A 23,576-nucleotide genomic window follows, 5' to 3' on the forward strand; every position below is an offset into this window, starting at 1 on the left:
TGTGCCATGGAAATGTTTCCTGTATACTATGACCTGGAAAGTGGGAGCATTGCTTTGAACACAGTGCTTGCTCTAGCCAAGCCTCTTCTCATCTTTGAAAATGGGACTGGTAGACCAGGCGCAATGGCGCACGCCTGTAATCCCAGCACTTTGGGAGGCTGAGGTGGGTGGATCACCTGAGGTCAGGAGTTCACAACCAGCCTAACATGGTGAGACCCCGTCTCTACTAAATACAAAAAAATTAACTGGGCATGGTGGCACGTGCCTGTAATCCAAGCTACTTAGGAGGCTGAGACAGGAGAATAGCTTGTACACGGGAGGCAGAGGTTGCAGTGGGCTGAGATCGCGCCATTGCACTCCAGCCTGGGCAACAAGAGCGAAATTCCGTCTCCAAAAAAAAAAGAAAAAGAGAATGGGACTGGTAAATCTTGTTCTGTGGGATGCCGTGGGAGGGAGAGAGGATAATGGATTGAGGAAGACATCCATATCCCCTTATGGAAAATACCTCTTTGGTTTTGGGGAACCACTCCTTTCTAGGGAATTTGGTTAGGGCTGACTCATTTCCTGGCTTCAGGGGCTACCCTGGGCCCAGATTTCCAGGGCCCAGATTACCAGTGAAGAGTCAATCCCTGGATTTTTATTGAAACCATTGGAAAAGAGCCATTTCAAATAAATCTGCCAAGTATCCTAGCTCTTTTCAACTCACTGTAGTTTTTGGGCATTTCCTTCCTCTTTCTCATTCTGTTTCCCTGTTGGTAAAATGGAATGGTGACCAACAAGTGACCTATGGTTTCCTCATAGATCTGCCACTTGTCTGAGGGAGTCAGAGTGCATTTGTCTGTTCCCTGCCCAATAAAAGGCTACACATGCTGCAGTTTGTGCTTTATTTTTAGGCTCAATTCAGCTAGAGGCACACAACAAAGCAGAAGACAGGAGGAGGCCTGGACCTAAGTGAAGTGCAGGTGGGGTGTGAATCCTAGGCAGCTGGCTTCTCAGGCATAGGTGGTGACATACTGGGGCCCCATGTTCCCAAAGTAGGAACGTTCCCACTCACTCATGAGCTCAAAGTGTACAGGACGGCGACAGAAATTGCAGGCAGCCACAGACACATCCTGGAGGGGCAGGCCCACCTCAGTCCAAGCCAGCAGCAGCTTCTCTGAAGGTGGTAGGGGGAGGGGAGGGAAAAAATGGGTTAGACTAGATCTTCCAAATCTGTCACAGTACAGATGTGCCAAGATATTGATCCCCCTCAACCCTTCAAGATACCTGAGGGCCAGAAGTAGCCTACTGTTTGCTTCTCTGTGTGCCGTGAATATTACCATTTGTATCTGGATGCTGGGATATATATTATAAAAGATTGGGAAGCTCTCCTTTGACACAATTTGAAGCCATACTGTCCTGGCCTGGACCACTCCCTAAGTATAGGATGTGCTGTGGCCCAAGAATGACTCTGCTTGGGAACTCCAAGCCCTATGAGGACAATGATAATGACAGTAACCATACTGTGTAATTGGTGCTATGACCAGGAAACCTGGGGTAGGGGGTCCACCTGGGGGTGTAAAAACCCAGAGAAGGGAACCTGACCTAGCTGGAGGAAGTACCCCAGGTACGTTCCAGGGCTCTGTTCTTGGCCTTTTCTGTGTTCATGCCCTTGTTGATCTTGTCTAGTCACATGACTTTAAAGACCATCTATATGCTGATGGTTCAGAAATTTTAATCTCCAGCTCACGCCACTCTACTGGTTTCCAGTCTTGTCTATCCAATGGCTTTTCTCCATCTCCACCTAGATGTCTAGTATGCATTTCTAACTGATGAGTACAACTGAGCTACTCATGTCCCTACCCTCCACCAAGCTATTCTACTTTTAGCTTTTCCCATCTCAGTGGATGGCAATTCCAGTTGCTCAGTCCAAAAATTTCAGAGCTATCCTTTATTTTTCTCTTTCTCTCTTACCCTATATCCCATCTATCAGCAAAGACCCTTGGCTCTACCTTCAAAATCTGATCACTTCTTATTGCCTTCATTATGATCAAGTCTGAGCCACCATCATCTCTCACCTGGGATATTACTGTAGCCCACTCTTGGGTCTCCCTGCTTCCACCGTTGCTCCCTTTTAGTGTATTCTCTACATAGAAGTTGGAGCAATTTTGTTAAAACCCGAGTCAGATATATCAGTCCTGTGCTCAAATCCTTTCAAGGGCTCTCAGAGTAAAAGCCAAAATCCTTCTGATGGCCTACCATACCCTATACAGTCTGGTCCCACATTGCCTCTATGTACTCAATTTTTCTGTCTCCCACTTGCTTATACCATTCCACCCACACCCATCTTCTTACTGTTCCTCAAATATAAAGGGAATACTCCTGTGTCTTCCCTGCCTTAGGATGTTCCCTCTGCCTGGGATGCCATTCCCTTAGATATCTGCCTCACTAACTCCACCTCCTTCAAATTTTTGCTCAAGTTTCACCTCAGCGTCTTCTACCCTTGCCACTCTAATACTACAGCCCTTCTCTGAACTCCCCCCAGGCCCCTTATCCCATTCTCCTTATCCTGCTTCATTTTTTTCCCATAGCACTTAGAACTAATGTGCTATTTAATTTGCTTATTTTTGGTAATTTTTTTTTACTATCCCCTTCCACTAGAATGTAAGCTCCAGAGGGTAGGAATTTTGTGTCTGATTTGTTTGCTACTGCATCCCCAGTGCCTAGAACAGTATCTAGTACACAGTTGGTAGTCAATAAATATTTGTTGAAAGAATGCCTAAGTTAAGTCTACAAGATGAAGGAAAGTAAGCCAGAGGAAAGTGTGAGGGAGGGCATTCCAATCAAAAGAGAGCAGCATGAGCAAAGTCCCAGAGGTAAGAGAGCAGAAAAAAATGAGGGAACGACAAGTCCTTCAGTGTAGCTGAAAAACCAAAATGCATGTGGGGAGGAGGTGAGGGCATAGAGATCACCATGTGGAAGGCATTGAATGCTATGCTGAAGAGCTTCAACTCTGTCCTATATGTCAATGGTTTCCAAATTTTGGACTATACATCCCTATCAGTACAAATGTTTTAGCATATACCTCCAATCTGTATATTTGTTTATATATTATATACATGTATAACTGTCAATCTGTATATTAAAGATCAGTATCAGTGATGCTTGATTTCCTATTTTTAAGATAAAAAACATAAAATTCTAATACATATTCTGCTCCTTCACCCTGTAATCATTTTGCATACCTCACCTTGGAGGCCACTGCTTTAGAGTCTAGAGGGAAACATGAAGGGGTTTAAGCAAGGGAGCAATATAGTCAGAATTTTAGAAAAATACCTCTAGTGGTCATCATCGAGAAAGGATTTGAGAGGAGCAAGAGAGAAGCAGAGAAATTAGGAAAAAATCATGTTGACATGGATTGAAGAAGTGGCAGAGGAGAAAAGCAAATAGGTTTGAGAGAGATTATAGATAACTTTTGCAGGATTTCAGGATGGATTGGCTGTGGAACTTAGGGACTGGTGGAGCCATTGTGGATGCCTCTCATATATTCTTACAAAAGCCTAGCCTAAGTGGACATTCAGAGAACCAAGAATACTGAGAGCTCTATAATTGAAGCCCAGAGCAATAGAGAATACTGAACAAAAAGCCCAGGTGTCTGGGTCATCAGCTCAGAGAGGTGGTAGACCTAGCAGTTATGACCATGGAGGTAGAGAGAGACCTCCCAGTTGCAACTTAGAAGCTGTGTGACCTTGGATCAGCCACTACATATTTTTGTGCCTCAATTTCCACATGTACAAAATGGAAATAATAAGAGGATCTCTAACTCTTGAGGTTGTTGTGGGGATTAGATGAGTTAATACGTGTAAAGTGTTTAGAACAGTGCTTGGCACATGGTAAGTACTTAATGTTAGCCAGCATTATTTAATGTTTTTGAATGAATGAATGGCGCCTACCTAGCTTGTCTTCCTTGAATTCTCACACTGTCCATGCTTCAGACAAACAGAATGATGTTGTCAATACATACCCCCTGCTGTCCTATCTCTAGGTCATTGCTCATGGAATTCCCTTATTCTGGAATATTCTTACAACATATTCACATGTACTTCAACATGCATCATAAAAACTTCCTTACTCGCAAAGCCTCTCCAATTTCATCCTTCCCACCCTCTCTCGCCATAATGTGTCCACTCCCTCTAGCTCCCAGAATACTGGAGCTCATCATACTGGACCAGTACCATCTATATCTGGCTCCTCTGCTAGACCATCAACTGCCTACATGTCTTTCATCCAACAGGCCTGGAATGAGCACCTATTCAATGTCAGGCCCTGCATTAAAAACTACCCAGGCCAGGCATGGTGGCTCACGCCTGTAATCCCAGCACTTTGGGAGGCGTAGGCAGGTGGATTACGAGGTCAGGAGTCCAAGACCAGCCTGGCCAACATGGTGAAACCCCATCTGTACCAAAAATACAAAAATTAGCTGGGCATGGTGGCACGTGCCTGTAATCCCAGCTACTTGGGAGGCTGAGGCAGGAGAATTGCTTGAGCCAGGACCCGGGAGGCAGAGGTAGCAGTGAGCCAAGATCGTGCCACTGCATTCCAGCCTGGGCTACAGAGCCAGACTCTGTCTCAAAAAAACAAAAACAAAAAAAAACAAACAAAAAAAACCAAAACTACCCAACAGAAATCCAGCAAACATTAGATGAATTGACTAAACTGGCATTTTCAGGGTAAATCTCAAACTACTCAGCTCTACAAGCCTCTCAATCCAGTCTCTATCTCATGTTGTCTTTGTAGACTCATAGATTGATACTCCCCTACCCCACTCCATTCCTATGACCCTACATTCCAATACCACCTGCTTATTGTTCTTGATATATCCCTGGCTGCTTCTCATTCTCCTCACCTTTCTTCATGCTCTTCCCTCTGGTAGGAATACTTCTTCCATGCCCTCTTTCTTTTAATACCACTCACTTTGCAAGACTCAGCTCAGGTGTCATCTCTACTAGGAAGCGGGTCTTGGATCCCTCAGGCTGAGTCAGGCCCCTCCTCTCTGCTCCAACAACTCTATCATACACTGCGTTGTGGAGCTTTGATCATCCCTTAATGTCATTGTTTGTGTTCGCTATGGTATCCCCAAGCAAACTGGAGCCCTACAAGTGTAGGGGCTGCTTCTCATTTATTTGTGACCCTAGTATAAGTGCTGGCACACATTAGATGTTCCAGAAATATTTTGTAAACTGAATGGTCTCTGTCCTCTCAGCTTCTCTTTCAGATCCTGGGGCTGAGGGGAGGGAGGTCCTGTAGGCACCCATGTTGAGAACTTACCCACAAAATCTTCCATCATCTGAGGGCTGTGGTGGGGGGAGGGTGCCAAGCGCAGGAGCTCTTCACCCCGGGGGACAGTTGGATAGTTGATGGCCTGCACATAGATGCCATGCTTGGAGAGCAGGAGATCACAGAGCTTGCTGTTGAGTGCTGCATTGCCCACCTGGACTCAGGAGAAAGGCTTATCAGTACCTGCCTCTCTGGCTCCACCATCACTGGCTCCACTAAGCAGGCAGAGGGAACTAGATGAGGGAACATCACTAAATTTTGGGATAGATTTTTTTTTTTTCATTAGGGGCTTAGTGGCAGCTCCAGAATTTCTATCAAGGAGGAGCTCAGAGCTGGCAATTTGGTTTGAAAAGGATGGAGCAGAGGTGGTACCAGGAGCCCTGTTTGGAAGCTGTTTGCAGAGCAAGCACACTGATTTTACTTAGCTAATATCTTAGTTTGGGATGGTGCTGGGTGAGAAGATACCCCCCACCAAGCCAATTCTGGAAACCCCCCAAGCCAATTCTGGGGTGCTGTCACTAAATTAATTCATAAAACGAGTGTTTAAAGGAAATACTAGGTTAGTCTAAAGAGCAGTGACTATTTCTCATCCACAAAATTGTCACAAATACACGTGTCCTTTCCCTGCCCTGGCTTACTGACTCACACAGATACTTGTTATTTAAGAAAGAAGTAGCAGTTCATTTTTAAAGGCAGTAAATGCTCATATTGAGGATCCAAAGTAGCAGCTAGTCCTATGGCTTTTGATTTTATTTTTCTGCCCTCAATTCTCAATAAGAAGTACGTTTTACACCATGACCATAAACACACACATACACATACATGTATATATGCAAATACACAACACGCATACAAATTTTTCACAAATTGGTACCCTTAGTATGTGTGATGTACTCCAACATTTTCTATTTCTTTTCTTTTTTAATGCTAATGATAACCCACTAAGCTGATTTTGTGACCCATTAATTGTCTTGATCCAGTTTGAAAAACTCTGAATTATAGGCTGTGAGCACTTGCTATTGTTAGGGTTAGGATAATCTAATAAGCATGAGGTAATGGCTAATGCAAGGAAAAGACTGGTTAATCCAGAATGGCTGATAATTTTTCAAAAAGGGAAACAAAGCTGGCAATAAGGGGAATGGTTAGCAGGAAAGCAAATAATTGAAGACAGCAACACATGTAGGTTTGTTGGGAGTGTGAGGCTCCCAGAAGAAATAGGTGGAGAGGGCAATGGGCATGGTGGGGCTCTCACCCGGATGGGGATGATGTGGCTGGGGCAGGGGATGACAGGAAGGCCCCTGTCCATGAGTAGCTGGCGCATGTGCTTGACATTGCGCTGGTGGGCTCGCCTCAGGGCTTGGCCCTCCTCTCCCTTGAGCAGCCGCACAGATTCTAGAGCTCCAGAGAGCACCATGGGGGGCAGAGAAGTGGTAAAGATGAAGCCTGCAGCATAGGAGCGCACCATGTCCACCAAGTCACGGGTGCTGGCGATGTAGCCGCCCACACAGCCAAAGGCCTTGCCTGGAGACAGAAGGGAAGAAGATATACACAGATCCCATAATCAGTCCCAGAGGAACAGGATCATGTGCCAGATAACACAAGGGGGTGCACCAGAAGTTGGGGCTCCAGGCTGTCTTCCCAGGCCTCTGCTCATCTGTCCATGACAAGGCAGTCAGAGCTGATAATTCTGCTGCTTTGAGATAGGACTTTCAAGTCTTGCCATATGCAATGACTAGATAGGCAGGAGCTGGGTGGGGACCTTTAGCTAGATAGGGTCAGGAGTGGAGCTAAGATGAAGCTTGGGGCTAGGGTTGGGGAAGGGTTTAGAAACACAGCTCTTCACATACTCAAGTTGAATCTAACTATTTGGCCTAGTTCAAGGTCTTTTCAAAAAACTCCACCAGACTTTCTCATCAACTCTGCAGTGGGATGCGAGTGGAGAGAGGGAGTCCAGGATGGCAGCAGCCTGGGGCTGTGAATTGTGTCCAAACAACCCCTATAGCTTTGGGGAGGAGGGAGAAAAGAATTTTGTAAGGGCCTCCTCTCTGGAGGGTATATAAGAAGGCCCAAAGCATTCACTTACCAAGAGTTCCAGAGATGATGTCAATCTTATGCATAATTCCATCACGCTCCCCAATCCCAGCGCCCCGGGACCCATACAGTCCTACAGCATGGACCTCATCCACGAAGGTCAGGGCCCCATACTGGTGGGACACATCACACAACTCCTCGAGGGGACAGATGGCACCTGAGCAAAGCCAAGGGATAGAGGTAGGACATCATAACCCTTCCCCAGCTCCATCTCCAGTGTGGAATTTCCCATCCATGCGTACTTTGGGTTGGAAAAGGGTGTTGTAGAGAGGAAGGAGGATGTGCGCCTTCATTTAGAACTATTACAAACCTCTGTGTATGGATCGATCGCCTGTATCTCATCCCTGCCTTCTCTCTCTCTCTCTCTGTGTGTGTGTGTGTATGTGTGTGTGTACGTGTGTGTGCGCATGTGTGTGTGTTCCCCAGCCTGGGATCAAGGCTTGACTCTTTGTCTTTCTATTTTTACTTCATTCTGACAATGTCTATTTTCCTGTTTCTGCTGTGTTCAGCCTAGCATCATTTCAATGGGAGAGATTCAGCCTAAGGATCAACAGTTTGGGCAGAGTTTGCACCCCAAAAATAGGTGAATAAAGAACTATTTATTTGCAAATGTAACAAGGTAGAATGGTACCAACATAGTTTCCACTAGAGAAATAATGAATTTGAATAGTCTCAGTGGTAGAAATATACAAAAGGGATAGGATAGTTTTACTTTATTGCTAGTGTTAGAAATGTGGGAGTGGGCATAATAGTAAGTTCCTTACATATATTAACTCATTTAATTTGCATACCTATTTAATTATTATCACTTACATTTTGCAAATAAGCAACTGAGAACTGAGACACAGAGCAATTAAGAAGCTTGCCCAAGCTAGTAAATGGTCATGCTAGGATTTGAACATGGATAGTCTGGTTTTAGAGCCTGTGTGTATAGTCATTACATGCCACTTAAGATACCTAAATCAGGGAATACTATGGACCCTTTTGTTTCAGTTGGAAAAGGGACAAACTGAAATGAGTTGAGGACCTTTTCCCTTAAATAAATCCATAAGAGGATGCCTAAAATACATGATTTCTACACAACAGGGCCAGCAATAGAAAGCTTTGGACATTGTTTCAGTTGAGCAAAGAAAGGAGGTAGGAGTGTGAAGATCATTTATTTCTACTAAAGCATAATAACTAGAATGGTTTCTATCATCTCTAATTCTTACAACCAGATATTTTACCTTTGGGAAAATTGAGGCTTAGACAGTTAAAGAGTTACCTATGGTCATAGCCAGTAATTGTCAAAGGTGGGATTTGAACCCAGGTCTCTCTGACTTGAAAACTGTTTTGACCCCAATGCTTCATACTGGACCTTGAAAAAAATCCTAGGCAATGGTTTTTGAAATTTCCTTCATAAAAACCAAACACTGGGATTATTGATTTACATATCATTTCTAACAAGAGAAGTGTTACTCGAGGAATTGGAGTTATATGTGTTAGGGTGCAGATACTCACTTTAGCACCAACTTGCTGAGCCACTTGAGATGTATTGGATGCCAACTCTGAACTTTAGTTTCTTTACCTATAAGATGAATGTAATAGCTGCCTCCATTCTTTGGCATTTACTAGCTGTGTGACCTTGGACAAATTACTCTTATGTCTCAGTTTCCTCATGTAAAAAATCAAAATAATAATAACACCTATCTCATAGAATTGTTCAGAAAATTAAATGAATTAATACATGTAAAATACTAATAATTTTGCTTGGCACATAATAAACACTATAAATATTAGCTGTTATAATGTTATCATCATCATCATCATCATCATCATTATGGTTTTTGTGAGACCAACACTAGTAAACATACACTTACTCATATACATACCATCCATGGAGTGGACAGTCTCAAAGGCCACAATTTTGGGTATCTTAGGGTTGGACTTCTCTAGAAGTTTCTTTAGGTGGTCAGGGTCATTGTGCCTAAAGACAAACTTGGCTGCTCCACTGTTACGGATACCTTGGATCATGGAAGCATGGTTGCCTGCGTCTGAGTAAATCTCGCACCCTGAGGAAGCAGATGCATAATCCTTAAGCTTCTGTCCCAGTACTCCCACTTCAACCTTCAGGTTTGACCTGGCAAAAAAAAAGGGCCAACCTTTCTCCCCTTTGAAGACCTTGCTCTGCTTCTTCCTTCTCTGGGAACCTTTGTGACACTTCTTTCTCTCTTGGAAGGACTTCACTGTTCCCAAATTCTGACCCCTACATCCTTCCCTCCAGTCATTTGTGACCCTGGTCTAGCCTCTGACTGCCTTGGGGTGGGAGAACATTTAATTTCCCAAGAAGCTTCAGAGTTTTTTGAGGACAGGACCTATTTTCCTTTTCCCCAATATATAAGATCAAGACTTGGAAAAGGGATTACCCCAGGGAATGCTTGTTGACTTGGACTGATGCTAGATTGTTCCTAGTCTAGATGAAATTCCATCCATTCCAGGTAGCATCCATCTGCTTGTGGTTACAGGGATGGATATTTATCAGGCTTTTACTGTTGGAATCATAAGCTCGTGGCATGTCAGAGCTGGCAGGGCTGTTAGTGATCATGGGATTCATCCCCTTTACAAGTGAGAAAGCTAGGGTCCAGAAAGATTTGAAGAATGCGGGGCTTTTTACTGGGCAATCCTGGTGGGGCAGGTGGGCATGTGAAATTGGTAGAGGGAGTTGATTCCTGGACCTCCCCAACCCCTGCCACCAACTGCACTGCCATCAAGGAACTGTGGCCTTTTTATAAGATTAAGGGATAACTTCCACCTGAGAAAATGAGTTATGGCTTTCTGGAGAACATGGCTTGAAAGACAAGCAGACTGGGAGTTGCATGAGAGCAAAAACATCTTATTATCTCTCTGTCTCTGGTGTCCAGTATAAGACTAAGCACATAGTAGATGCTAAGTAAACATTCATTAAATGAATGGATAAATAAACTGATGACTGATTTATAAGTAAGTGAATGAGTATATGAATGAAGGTATTACTGAATGAAATAGTGAGAGGAGGGGTGCAAAAAGGTGAGACCGAAGAGATACATAGAAGCCAGATTATTGAGAACTTCAGAAGCTGTGATAAGAAATTTGGATTTGGTCCTGGGGGAATGAGGGTCCACCAAAGGGTTTTGACCAGGGCTGGGGGTGGGGTGACAAAGATAGTTTTGCATTAAAAAAAATTCTGACTGCTGTAAAGAATAGATTATCGGAGGGCAAAGGTAAAATTTTCTTTAAAAAATGATGTTGGATCAGGCTAGGATGCTGGCAGTAGAGATGGAAAGAAGTTTAATTCTAATGGTTGAGGAGGGGATGGACTAAAATCAGCTTAAAGATGTTGAGTTTAGTTGGGGCTTATGGGTGAACTCAAAAAAAGTTTCTGAGAAGTGGTGGTAATATTTTTGCTGTGCTGAAGAATCAGCAGGAGGCGAGGAAGTAGATAGTAAGAGCGGAGACTTCTCTCCAGAAGTTTGCCTGTTATAGGGAGGAAAGAGGGCAGTAGCTAGAGAGTGATCAGGGGTTGAGGCAATGTTTTTTATAAGATACAAGAGACTTGAAAACACGTTTAAAGAGAGGGAGAGGCTGAAGATACAGGAGAGGAGGAGAGAGCCAATAGGTCAAGATTCCTAAGGTGGTAGAGGGGAATGAGGCACAGAGCAACAGTGGAAGGATTAGTCACAAGAAAAAGGATACTTTTTCCACTATGACACAAGAGAAGTAGTGAGGAGAGGACATTTGAAGATGCTTATGAGTTTGTAGGTGATTTGTGGCTGGGAGTCAAGGACATTGCGGTCTGGTATCTTCTATTTTGAATGTAGTAGAACATGAAGTCATCTGCTGAGACAGATGGGGAGGAGGGGGTGCGGGAAGGCTGAGGGTAATGGTGGTTTGGCAAAACTGCCCCATAAACTTCGAGAACTGACCAGGGAAATGGGATTGCCAGAGACCATGGAGAACCCAGTAGAGGTTAAGACTATGAATTTTTAGTGACTCCTGTCTGAGCAACTGTATGAGCCCAGAATTGATATAGTAAAGATGGAGAGTTGTATTCATTCTGGATTGGGCCTTGGCAGAAGGACAACAAGGCATATGAGGTGAGGACATTATAGACTAGAGAGTAGGAGACTGGGAATATGGGAACCAGTGTACAAGTGAAGGGATTGGCTTTAGGCAGAAGGAGAGATATGCCTTCCATTGTAAAAGGAAAGAATGAGGCAAGGCTAGATGAACAATGAGATAAGTTTGTAGGTTTGGTGGCAATAAATAAGGATTCTCTGTCTGGGGCTTCTGTTTTTATTGTGAAGTAAGATGTGAGGTTATTTGTTAAGTGTGAATGAGAAGGTAGTCAGAGGTTTTAGAAGTGGAGAAAAAGTTTGAAAAAGCTCCTGTGGAGACATAAAATAACTATGTAACTATGTATGTGTGTTAAGAGCTCAGTTGAGTTGGGAGGTGATGAATTTAAAGTGTTTCCTTTCTGTGAGGTGGGGTAATGTTCCCTGGTAATGGTCCTCTCTACGTGCAGAAGGAGAGAAAGCAGAGGGATATAATTATCCAGTGTTGAGGATATGCAAGGTGGATAAGAAGGAAGAATAATGGGAGTGAGGGAACTCCAAATACAGGGAAGGAGTGATGGAACCAGTGAAACTGGATGCTGCATTGCGGGATACCAGCCCTGAACAAAGCTCAGGCCTCAGGCTTACCTGGCAGGATCTTGGCCAAGGTGAAGAGAGTAGAGTCATTGGCCACAAAGCAGGAGGAGAAGAGCAGGGCTGAGTCCTTCTGGTGCAGCTCAGCCAGCTCCTGCTCAAGCTCCATGTGAAACTTACTGGTGCCTGAGATGTTGCGGGTGCCACCAGCTCCAGCACCATGACGCTGCAGGGTCTCCCTGGCCAGGAGAAAACAGGAGAAAAGGAGAAAAAAAACCTCTCATCAGGCATCGAGGAACTGGGTAGGTTTCCCTTCCTTGATGGGAGTCAATGTTGAGTTAGTGATCCTACATAAACTGTGTCCTATGAGACAAAGTAGAGGGAAGGATGGGGAGGATAGGGAGACATGTGCCTTCCTTCTAGGACTGGAGGTACTCAGGGAGAGAGGGAGAAGCTAGGTTGAGCTTGAGTAGTTTGGAAGACCTAGAAGAAGTCACACTCCATCTCTGGCAATACTAACTCTGCAGCTAGATTAAAAACTCAGGCAGAGTGGGCCTTGCTTGGTCTCCCATCCTTCCCCTCCATAGCATTGGACACCGAAGAGTTTGGGAAACATGGTGTGTTGACTTATTTCATATCCAAGGAATAGATATGGTGGAGGACCTTGGACAAAAGAAGTGGTGGTAGAACCCAGGTTTCCACTGCCAGCTCTGCCTTTTTTTTTCCATGTGTGGTTTTTCATCTCCTCTGGCCACTGCTGATGGCTGAGAGCCTACTACTCACTGTGTGGCTTGCAAGACCTGAGGGTGTCGGCTCATGCCCAGGTAATCATTACTACACCAGACGGACACATCCTTTGAGGCTACAGATGCCTCAGAGAAATGTTGGGCAAAGGGATATGCATCAGCCCAGCGGTTCACAGTCTTGAACACACGGTAGGTGTGATCCTGTTTCTTCTCCATGATCTTGTCCCTGAAAAACTGGTCATAACTGAAGACATAGTTTCCTGCAGGAGCAGATATGAGGATGAAAAGAATTCATTTTAAGTCTCTCCCTGGCTAGTCTGTATTTTACCCATGTTGCTGATTTTGAGTTCTCCAACTCTTTTTGCATATATTCATTTATTTGCTCAGTCATTGACTTATGGACCACATTAACTCTCTACTACTTCATTCAGCCATCCTTTTGCTTACTCATTCACTCATTCACTCAGTAGTTCATTCACACATTCATTTAGACTTTCTTATGGCCTCATCTCTCTTCCCGGGTTGGTGTGGCAGCCTCCTTACTAGAATCACTACTTTCAGTCTCACTGGAAGGAGTATCAACAGATCTTGTTTCTAGCAATCTCTTTGCCACTTCCTAGCTGTGTGGCCTTGAACAAGTCATGAATCTTCTTTCTTACTTTAAATTTCTTTATTTGTAGAATGAGGCTAATAATACTTTCCTTGGAGAGTTGTGAGCATCTGACAACCAACGACATGTAATATATTCAAACTAATAAATGGCACATGGTAATAGTAGTATTATTACTGCTATAGTATTAGTAGTCATAATAATACTAATAAAGATAGCTAATATTCAATTATATTATTATAGCTAACATTTAATGAATGCCTAATACATGTAAGTTCTTTCCTAGGAACTTTATAAATATTTAATTTATTCCTCACAACAATGCTCCATGGACAGTTCTATTAGTATCTCCATTTTACAGATGAGGGAACTGGGGCATTAAGTGTTAGGCAACTTGACCAGGGTCATGCAGCAAGTAAGTGTTCATCAAGTAAGTAACTCAGAGCGCACTTCTTTAACCATTACCACTACAAAATGGGGTAACTTTATTTCTAGGATAAATTGAAATAACGTTTGCTAAAGAGCTTGTTAAACTCTAGAACTCTTTACATGAGACAGAAATCATGTTGCAGACAGCAATTTATATGGCTGCTGGAGGTGCAAATTGGTAACATCCTTGCTGCAGAGATGTTTGCAAATACATATCGAAAGTTTTTAAAATGCACATACTGACATATCTAGAGAAATATTTGCAGCATACTTAACAGACAAATGATTGATACTCAGAATTTATTATATAATCTCTGAAAAATTAACATGAAAAATTTCAACTCAGTAGAAAAATGGGCATAGGATATGAACAGACAATTCAATAAATGTAGAAAAAGATTCTTAATCAGGAAAAATAAAACTGGGAAAACAAAATTTCACCTGTCAATTGATAAAGATTTAAAGTTTGATAATATCAAGGGCTGGTAAGGGTATGAGACTATGGATACCCTCCTTGATAACTGGTACAGCCATGTTGGAGGGCTAATTGACAAAATTTATTAATATCAAAAATGTACACATCCTTACATCCCAAGAATTTCCACCACTAAGTGTCTATCCTGGAGAAACACTTGCCTGTGTACACAAGGAGATACATTCAAGGATGTTTGTTGCACCACTGTTTGTAATAGAAAAAATTGGAAGCAACCAAATAGAGGAGTAGCCAAATAATCTCTATTATATCTAAACTACAAAATATTTTGAAGCATTGAAAAATAAGGTAGATACATATGTGTTAAAGTGGAAGCATCTCCACAGTATATTGTTGAGTGAAAAAAAGGCACAGAGTAAAATATATAGCAAAATATTATTAGGTAAAAATAAAAATTGAAAAAAGTAATACTATACATTTTCTTTGAGTACATTTGTATGTATGTAAAACCAGCCACCTACAATCTAAACTGAGAGAATACAAAAAATTGGAAACAACAACTTAAATTATAGATGCTTGATTAACTGAATGATATTGAATCCGTACTATACCCATGACATATTTTTAAGTGAACAAAACAGCATAACGAACTCCAGGTAAAATAAGATCACACTTCTAACAAAAACGTGGGTGTGGTGAAGAGAGCAGAGGGTGTGTGTGTGTGTGTGTGTAGCCATAGAAAAATATCTGGGAGAAAATATAACAAAAAACTTAATGGTGGAACTCTGCATGACTTAAATTTCCCTCCTTATACTTTCCTGTATATGTTGAAAAATATTTTACCATGAATCATATTCCTTTTACATTAGAAAATAATGTAAATGTCATTATGAAAAGGAATATAAACACATATAAGAATGGGGAAAAGGTGCTCTATGAAGGGTAAAAGTTTTTGAGGGAAGCATGGAGAAGAAATAATGGGAGTAAGCCTAATATTTAATGAAGCCTCATTAGAAACACTTCCATAAATGTAATTTTATTTTCTTCTCATGGTAACCTATTGAGGTAGGTATTAAATGCCACTGAAGGAAAGTGTCTTACTTGCCAAAACACCTAGATCTAGCAAGTGCCAGCATTAAATTTTAAACTCAAATTTCCTTTGGTTCCAAGGCCCTTCTGTACTGTTTCCCCTACTATGACAGAGGCCCTTTCAGAATGCCTTCCCTATTCTGATCCCCTTTTTTTCCACCTCAGCAAACTCACCAGGCATATTGTCCTGAATCAAGTGTGTGACCTTCCCAGAAATCTGCTCCTGCTCCTGGGGACTGGAAAATGGCTTCTTTAGGCTGGCTGAGACCAGGGAGCTAGGCAGATCTGAGATGGAATGTGAGATTCATTGGCCGTGAAGAGAATGGGGGGAAAAGAAAGCATGTGTTGTCCTCTTTAAGCTCAATGCAACATATGAAAATTCAAGTTTATAAGGTAAGGGCAGCTTCTACAGCAAGAAGAAATCTTCTCCAAGATGAGCTTCTATTTATCCCCCCGAATGGAGACTATTACATTGTTAGGAAGCCTTCTATAAGGTGAATCATACTTCTCTCCACTAGGATTTTCCCTTGGGTCAGGTAACTGGGGCAGCCACCCTGCGTCCTGCATTTAGAAAGTAGATGCAGGATAATGTACCTTACTCTTCTTTTCTAAACATCATTAAATTTCAATTTTGAAGTTTTTGTCCTTAATGATATCCCAAAGGGGCCTATGAAAGATGTCAACAGTATGGCCATATCTCAAGGGTGATTATCTTGGGTGGTCTGCACTAATTAAGTTGACCTGGGGATCTGCACCCTGGTTAAAGGAGGTACCTACTCCCAGCTCTTTCTCTTTCATGCAAATCCATATTCTCATAGAGTGGTCTTGCTGAAATGTGGGACCCCAGCCTGTTGGGATCAATTTAGCCACCTGAAAAAGAGGAGTCAAAATTCTAGAGGGCTCATCTTAGAATAATGACTAAAAGTTTCAGGAGCCCGTACATGTGTGTTTGTCAGGAATGGTGTGCTTCAGCATACAGCCTAAACTGTTGCCTACCATGGCTCCCCTGGAAAGACTGGACTTCTCATCATGGGATGTGTACTGTCTGCTTTTGTATTAGCGTAGCTCAGGACTGTGACGTAGTGCGTTCAAGCATTAGGAGTAAAGGTTGCATAAGGTGGAACTTGACTCCAACCTGTCTTGAAAGCCTTCACATCCTCCTGGACTTCTGGGGCTGCCTTCTGCACAATCTTGCTCTTCCCATCCTGGAGTTCCGACAGCATGAAGGGACAGTGGCCCTTGGCCCAAGATGGAGAATCTATGCAAAGGTAAGAGAGTAATTTGGGGTGCATTTGTAGTCATAAGTTCAGCTCAACAATAATTACTGAGATCTAATGTACCCCTAAAACCCTATCTCAGGCTATTGTAGAGACACAGAGATAGATGAGTCTGGTCCTTGTGCTAGGGGAGCTCCTAAGTTAGTGGGAATGGCATACACTGAAGACACATTGTGAACAGTGCTGGGATAGAGGAAGTACATGGGCTACAGAAGTCCAGAAGAGGGAGGGGAAATGAGCCAGAATTGGAATTAAGACAGTTTGGAGGTCTAAGCAGGCTTTGCAGAGGAGATGATGGCCAAGCTTAGTGTCAAATGAGAAGTATGAGATTCTCCAGTACAGGGTCTGGGAGAGGGTAATCTGACAGGAGCAAAGGCACAAACTCTTGACAGAATAGTTGATTTAGGCAATTTTAAGTAGTTTCAGCATGTCTGGAGTATAGTGTGTGAGGGACATGACAGTGAGAGTTTTTCTTTTCTTTTCTTTGACAGATTCTCACTCTGTCACCCAGGCTGGAGTGCAGTGGTGAGATCTTGGCTCACTGCAACCTCCGCCTCCTGAGTTCAAGCAATTCTCTGCCTCAGCCTCCCAAGCAGCTGGGATTACAGGCGCCTACCACCACGCCCGGCTAATTTTTTTATTTTTAGTAGATACGGGATTTCACCATCTTGGCCAGGGTGTTCTTGAACTCCTGACCTCGTGATCCACTCGCCTCGGCCTCCCAAAGTGCTGGGATTACAGGCATGAGCCACTGCACCTGGCCGAGAATGAGACTCTTTCTAGAGAACCCGGCAGAAGACAGATCCTGGGTATATTTTGGGGCCAGTTCATGCTATCTTGACACTTTTCACATGAACTGTCCTAATTATTAGGCAAAGATGGCCAGTATGACTTGGAACTTTTACCCCAGGACCCTAACATTCTCCCCTTTTGTTAGCAGCCTCTTCTTACCTCCTCCAGCCTTTGTTGCCTTAAGGTGGATTTGAGAACAGTTTGGTCCTTGGGTAGCCAGGATGGGACAGCGTCCAATACCAAACAGGAACTGGTGAGTCTTAACCACCTTGCCTAGGAGGCTTGTGGGGCCCCGGGCAAGCACTGGGCAGCACTGCAGCAGCATGGCTGCAGTCACCATCTTGAGCCCGAAGTCCTGCAGAAGACATGGAAGAGATGAGATTCCATCATGAGGGTCTGGCAAAAAGCCAAGCCTTTGATCCTCATCTTCAGCTTCCCACCCAAAACTTGCTGCCTCCGAGATGCTCTTATTGCCCTTCCAGGGAAAGAACTTCTTTCCCAATGTTATGTACCAATAAATGTACCAATAAAACATGTACCAATAAAACATCAGAGAGAAAGAAATAGGAAACTGACTACTGGGCAAAGGGGTGAAGGAAAGAATTCTAACTGGAGGTCAGAAGGCCTGGATTCTGACTCACATTCTGGCACTGACTACGTCTGTGATGATGAGGACCACTGAAATGTGTTTTTGTGTGGCAAGATGAGAACTGCCAACCCACTAACCCTTTGATCAATACTTAAGGCCAAGAATCTTTCTAAGAATGTTGGTCTTAGCCAAGTGAAGATTCAGCCTGCTAATGCAAACATATGTCATTGAGTAGAGTTCCTGAGGCTTGGCCCAGGGTGTTTCCTAAGCAGGATCAGCCAGAGAGGGAGAAGGAGCTTGAGGTCACATGTATCAGTTTAAGGAAATCGAGGGAACAGGAAGGAAGGGTAGGCTCTAGGTCCTATAGAATGTTTGCCACCAGCCTGATATTATGCTGTCTTTGAATTTGCTCCTGTCTCTTGGATAAGCACAGATATAGGAAGAGGTGAAAGCAAGTCCCAGTGGGGCTGGAAAACGAGCGACAAAGACATAGTCTATGGGTTAGCGAAACAGGCAGAGGCCAAGACAGAGAAGAGAAAGGGGGCAAAGAGATCAGAAAAAGAGAAAGCAAATGACACATAGGCACTCAATAAATATTTCTTGAATTTTGGGGTAAATTGATGAATGAACAGAGTCTGAAATTGAGGAAGGAGAAGGGACTAGGAGAAAAGCCAGAAGAAAAGAAAATTTAGGAAAGATAAAAGGAGGAAAGTAGAGAGAGAACAAAGATGTGGTGGTGGTGGTAGAGTTAAAAGAACAGAAATTGAGGGAGAAAAAGAGATCAAAGGTAGAGGGAAAGGGAGCAGGGTAGAGATGAAAACAGAGATTGAGTTGAGAGAAAGAGAAAATGAAAAAAGAAAAAGGGGGTGGAAATAGTGCACACAGGGATAAAGGCAGAGACAGATAGACCAAGGGACACGAAAGGGACATGAGGAGAGATCAATGAGTCTAGAGGATTATACAAAGATACATAAAAGTGAGAGCAGGAGTGGAAAGGATCCAGCAGGTTTAGAGAGTCAGTCAGACACAAAGATAAAAAAATGCTGCCAGAAATTGCAAACGGCTAAGTGAGTTTAGGGAACAGAATCATGGCCCTAATTGAGGGAGATGAGAGAGAGACCAAGGGACAGAGAGAAGAGAGTAGAGAAAATGACAAGATCAAAGGATAGAGACAGAGAGGTGACTAAAGCAGGGGGATGAGGGTTAAGAGGGGTGAGAGCTGAGAGACACCAAGAGAAAGACAGCTAGAGAGAGCAAGAAGGAGAGACAGATGTAAAGAAAAAGGGCAAATTGGAAAGACAGAGTCAAAAAGTGAGACAAGATAAGGGACAGTACAATGGGAGAGACATGGGAGAATGTGAGAAGACTAAAGCCCTGACACTGTGAAGAAAGTTACTGAGTAGAATCTACTAGCACCCTCAGCCTTATGTTCTGAGGGACAGGTCAGCTCATGGCCCTGCCCTCATATGGCAACCTCCTTCATCTCCCTCCCTTCCTGATCTCATAGAACAAGCACCCTCCCCCTACCTCACAAAACAACCTCTTTTTCTTGTTCCATCCCAGAGCAACCTCTCCCTCTCTCATGGGCTGTCACAGCAGCCTGGGTTGGTATGTGGGGCCAAGGTATGTGGGCCCTGAAATTGGAAAAGACAGAAGGGTTGTTGGAGGGACTAAATGAAACCATCCAAGTTAAGCCTTTAGGGTAGTGTTTGGCACATAGTAAATCTTCAATAAATGTTAGCTTTTCTTATTAAAATTCCAGCTCTCCAATTTCATTGTTGGATGTTCTTGTACAAATCACTTCCCCTCTCTGGATCTTGGCCTTCATCAGCTGTCAAACGTGAGGTAATTATGGCCACTTCACATGGTAGGTAAGGAATTGGATCCAGTGCCTGCCTCATATTTGGAGATATGTGTTTCCCTTCCCCTGCCTGCTGGTGAAAGCTAAAGCACTTGGGGCTGAGCCTGCAGACCACAGATAAAGTTGCCAGAGTTTATCGCCGCTGGGGTCTGACCACTCCCCAAGCTGAGACCAGGGCGTGGGAGAGAAGAGGAGCCCCTTCCTGGAATCATGTCTGAGCATCTGGCTAGAGCTGGCCCTGGCTATTGGTGGTAAGAAGTGGATGGCCCAGAAGTGCAGGCAAGGCAGATGATGAGGCTCCAGGCTCCTGTAAACTCCCCCAACATCAATACTGGCAACAATAATGCCAACACCATTGGGATTTGTAGTGGGAAGGAAAGCCCCCAATATTGGAGGCAAAGTCCAGTCCTGCCTTGGGATGGTGGAGACGACCTACCTCCTGTATATAAAAACAGAAGAAGTTAACACACATCATTACTAGGGGGCTTTTGGCCATGATATGCTCAGGGTTTTGGGAAAATATAGACCACTTCTTGGAATTTGTTGAATTCTCAAGTTCTTTCAAGCTCCTGTTCTCATTTCTCTTGTTCTGTTACTCCTTTCCTGAAATTTGCTCTGCCTCTCTCTGCCTGGCCATCATTATACCCATGACCTTGTAGTCTAGTTACCATGGGCTCTGGTTCTATTCCATCTCATTACCTACCAAGAGACTAGAGTGAGTAAAATTGAATCAAGGAAACATTTTAGTCAATTTAGGGTATAAAGAGCATAGGCTCTAGAGCCAAACTACTTGGGTTTGAATCCTGGCTCCACCACTCACTAGCTTTGGGACCTTAGAAAAGTCACTTCCCTGCTGTATATCTTATATCTGGAAAATGTTGGTAATAACAAGGACAATCTGCATCACAGAAATGTTGTGAAGATTCAGTAAGATAATCCATATAAAGCATTTAGCAGAGTACCTATCCCAGAGTAAACAGTAAAAAAAGTTAGCTATTATATTTAATTGATAGACTTTATTATTTTTATTTTCTCCATTTCCCATGTAGAAAAAATGAAGGTACAGCCAAAGGAAGTCACATGAATATACCAGGCTGGGTTTGGGAAGCTAGAGAATTGATTCTTGTCCCAATCCTGTTACAATTTATTGTGTGAACTTGGGCTCTGTAATTCCCCTCTCTCGGCTTCAGTTTCTCCACTGACATTGGACTAGATAATTTCATAGATTTCGCCTAGTTCTGATAGTCAAACACTTACAGAGCCCTCTGTGCCAGGCCATGTTCTCATGTCAACCCTGTGATGATAGGGAAACTCAATCCCCAAAAGATTGAGTAACCTGTCTAGATCAGAAAGCTAGTACATAGGAGAAGCAGGATTTGAACCTAGGCAATCTGTTTCCAGAGATTCCTAACTTAACCACTATGGATCTGTGATTCAAATATCTACCATTTTTTCTTGACTGAGGGCCTGACTCTAGACATTTATCTCCTCTGCTGCACTAACATAGGCCTCTTTCCAGGTCATATGCCATTTGTCACCAATGCCTTACCAAAGGAACAGATCTGTAGCTACAGTGGAATTTCAGGTACTGTTGAATAATCATTTAATCTACCATTTAATAACTTATGCACCTAATGTGTGGTAATGCTTGCCAGGCATCTTCTTAAAACAATACTTTTAGCCAAAGAGATGATGGCGAAATTTGAGACCAAGTAACTGATCATTACTGAAAGGTTTTCCCTATGACTTTAAAATCCTCTCTCCTGTCAGCACCCAATCAGTACTCCCAGAGGTCAAAAGGGCCAACTGCAACTCTACCCCAGCAGAGAGCCAGAAAACACTCATTGCAGCATTCCTTGTCCCCCACCCTCCACCCCTTTTGTGGCCTGCTTTGCAAGAGTCAATTAGGTCTGGAAGGGAAGTGATAATTTCTCTTCAGGAGTTGGAAACATCAGGCCTTACTTCTCTTCCTAGTACCCCTTTCCCACCATGGAAGTATCATACAGAACTTTAGATAACTGTAATCAGAGAATCAGAAATTCTTAGAAACAGGAAAATTTAGAAGATCACAAAATCAAAACTAGAAAGGGTGGTGGAAATTACAGGCCAAGCCTTTTTTTCAGAGGATGAATGACTTGCCTAGGGTCTCACAGTGAATTAGGATGAGAATAGAAATCTGTTTACTTTCTGTATAGTGACACTACATTCCTCTTCCACTTTCTTCACTTATTTCTGCTAATTATTCATCTCTCAATTCCCCAAATCTCTCCTTACCCAATTCATCATTCCCATCACCCCCACATCCTCTTAGTTTCCCTCCCTAGCTCTTCCGCCCACCCCTAGGCTCCCCATGGGCTCTGACCCACTGAGCTCTGCTGTCAGCCCAGCAGGTAGAGAGAGGAATGGGGAATTGCAGGAAGAAATATTAAGCCATCGTTCTTGATAGAGGAAGAGAGAGACAAACACAGAGACGGAGAGATACAAAGCTGAGGAAAGAGACAAAAAGGGAGAGAGAAAGAAATTTAGAGAAAAAGGTAGAATTCAGAGGAGGGAAAAATAAGAGAAAGCAAGAGTGTCAGAGAATGATGAAATGAAATGAATGATCTTGAAAACTAACAAAAGAAAGTAACGAAGGGAAAAAGGGAGAAGAAAGCTGAAAATGAGGAAAGACAGAAAAAGACATGGGAGATGAAAATGAAAAAGAGACACTTTCTAAGAAACAAACAAAGGAAAAAGTCAGATCTACTCAGACCAGAGAGTCAGTGTGTACAGCCCTGAGAGACCAGCTGGCAGACCAGAGAGAGGGTGCCAGGCTGAAAGCAGCTCTTACCTGTTGCCCTGCACTGAGGACGAACGAACGACGGGTGGGTACTGTGGGTTAGGACCTGGTATTTATCCCTTCTCCTCTGACTCAGCACCACCCACCCTGCCTTCTGCTGGCCTGGCCCTGCATTGGCCCCAAAGGTATCTCAGTCCCTTCTTTGCTAGAGATAAAACCCAAAGTAGCCCCTCCCTCTAGTGTACCCCCTCCCCCAGCTCTGGCTCTTCCCTATTTTCTTCTCTCTATAGGACAGTAAAATTAGCTCGTTTGGGCTTTGGAATCAGACCATCCACATAGAGCTGGGGTACCTTGAGCAAAACCACCTCTCTGACTATAGATCTCCTCAACTATAAAAGGAGGGCAATAAAACCCAGAAGTGACTGTAGCACAAGTTGGGAGGGCTCTGGAGTCAGACCTAGAATATAGTGTTGTGCTTATGAGCTCTAACAGTCAGCTTCCACAGACTAGATCCCTGGTTGTTGTAACAATTTGATAATATCATGCACGGAAAACGCATAGCACAGTGCCTGGCCCAAATAAATAACAGCTACTGTTGACTGAGTGCTTACAATGCACCAGACCCTTCACTAAGTGCTTTACATGAATTAATATAGCCAAGTAAGGACCTTAAAAGATAGGTACTATTATCCTTGTGTTACAGATGAAGAAACTGAGGCTCAGAGAGGTGAGGTAACTTGTTGATAATTACCCAACTAGAAAGTACAGAGCCCGCCTATGAACCTAGGCAATCTAGTTACAGGACCCACACTCTTCTCTTCCTCTCATACAATTAAAAATGTGAAGTTCTCTGTCTTATCTTTTCTATTACCTTCTCCTCCCTTTTTCATTTTCTTTCCC

At 43.3% G+C, this 23,576-nt stretch overlaps 1 protein-coding gene across 2 annotated transcripts; it reads right to left on the minus strand.

Moving 5' to 3' along the window:
• Positions 1–867: 867 nt before the first annotated feature.
• Positions 868–22,857, minus strand: ALAS2 (5'-aminolevulinate synthase 2). 2 transcript variants are annotated; one of them, NM_001134158.1, is given in 11 exon segments: positions 868–1,156; positions 5,308–5,470; positions 6,569–6,837; positions 7,400–7,564; positions 9,279–9,458; positions 12,126–12,310; positions 12,855–13,077; positions 15,553–15,663; positions 16,514–16,636; positions 17,607–17,802; positions 22,728–22,763. In NM_001134158.1, coding segments are annotated over 10 exon segments (1,764 nt in total). In that variant the 5' UTR covers positions 17,788–17,802; positions 22,728–22,763; the 3' UTR covers positions 868–992.
• Between the last annotated feature and the right edge of the window lie 719 nt (positions 22,858–23,576).

This window comes from Pongo abelii, chromosome X (genome assembly GCF_028885655.2).
Source record: "Pongo abelii isolate AG06213 chromosome X, NHGRI_mPonAbe1-v2.0_pri, whole genome shotgun sequence".
Classification (NCBI taxonomy): domain Eukaryota; kingdom Metazoa; phylum Chordata; class Mammalia; order Primates; family Hominidae; genus Pongo; species Pongo abelii.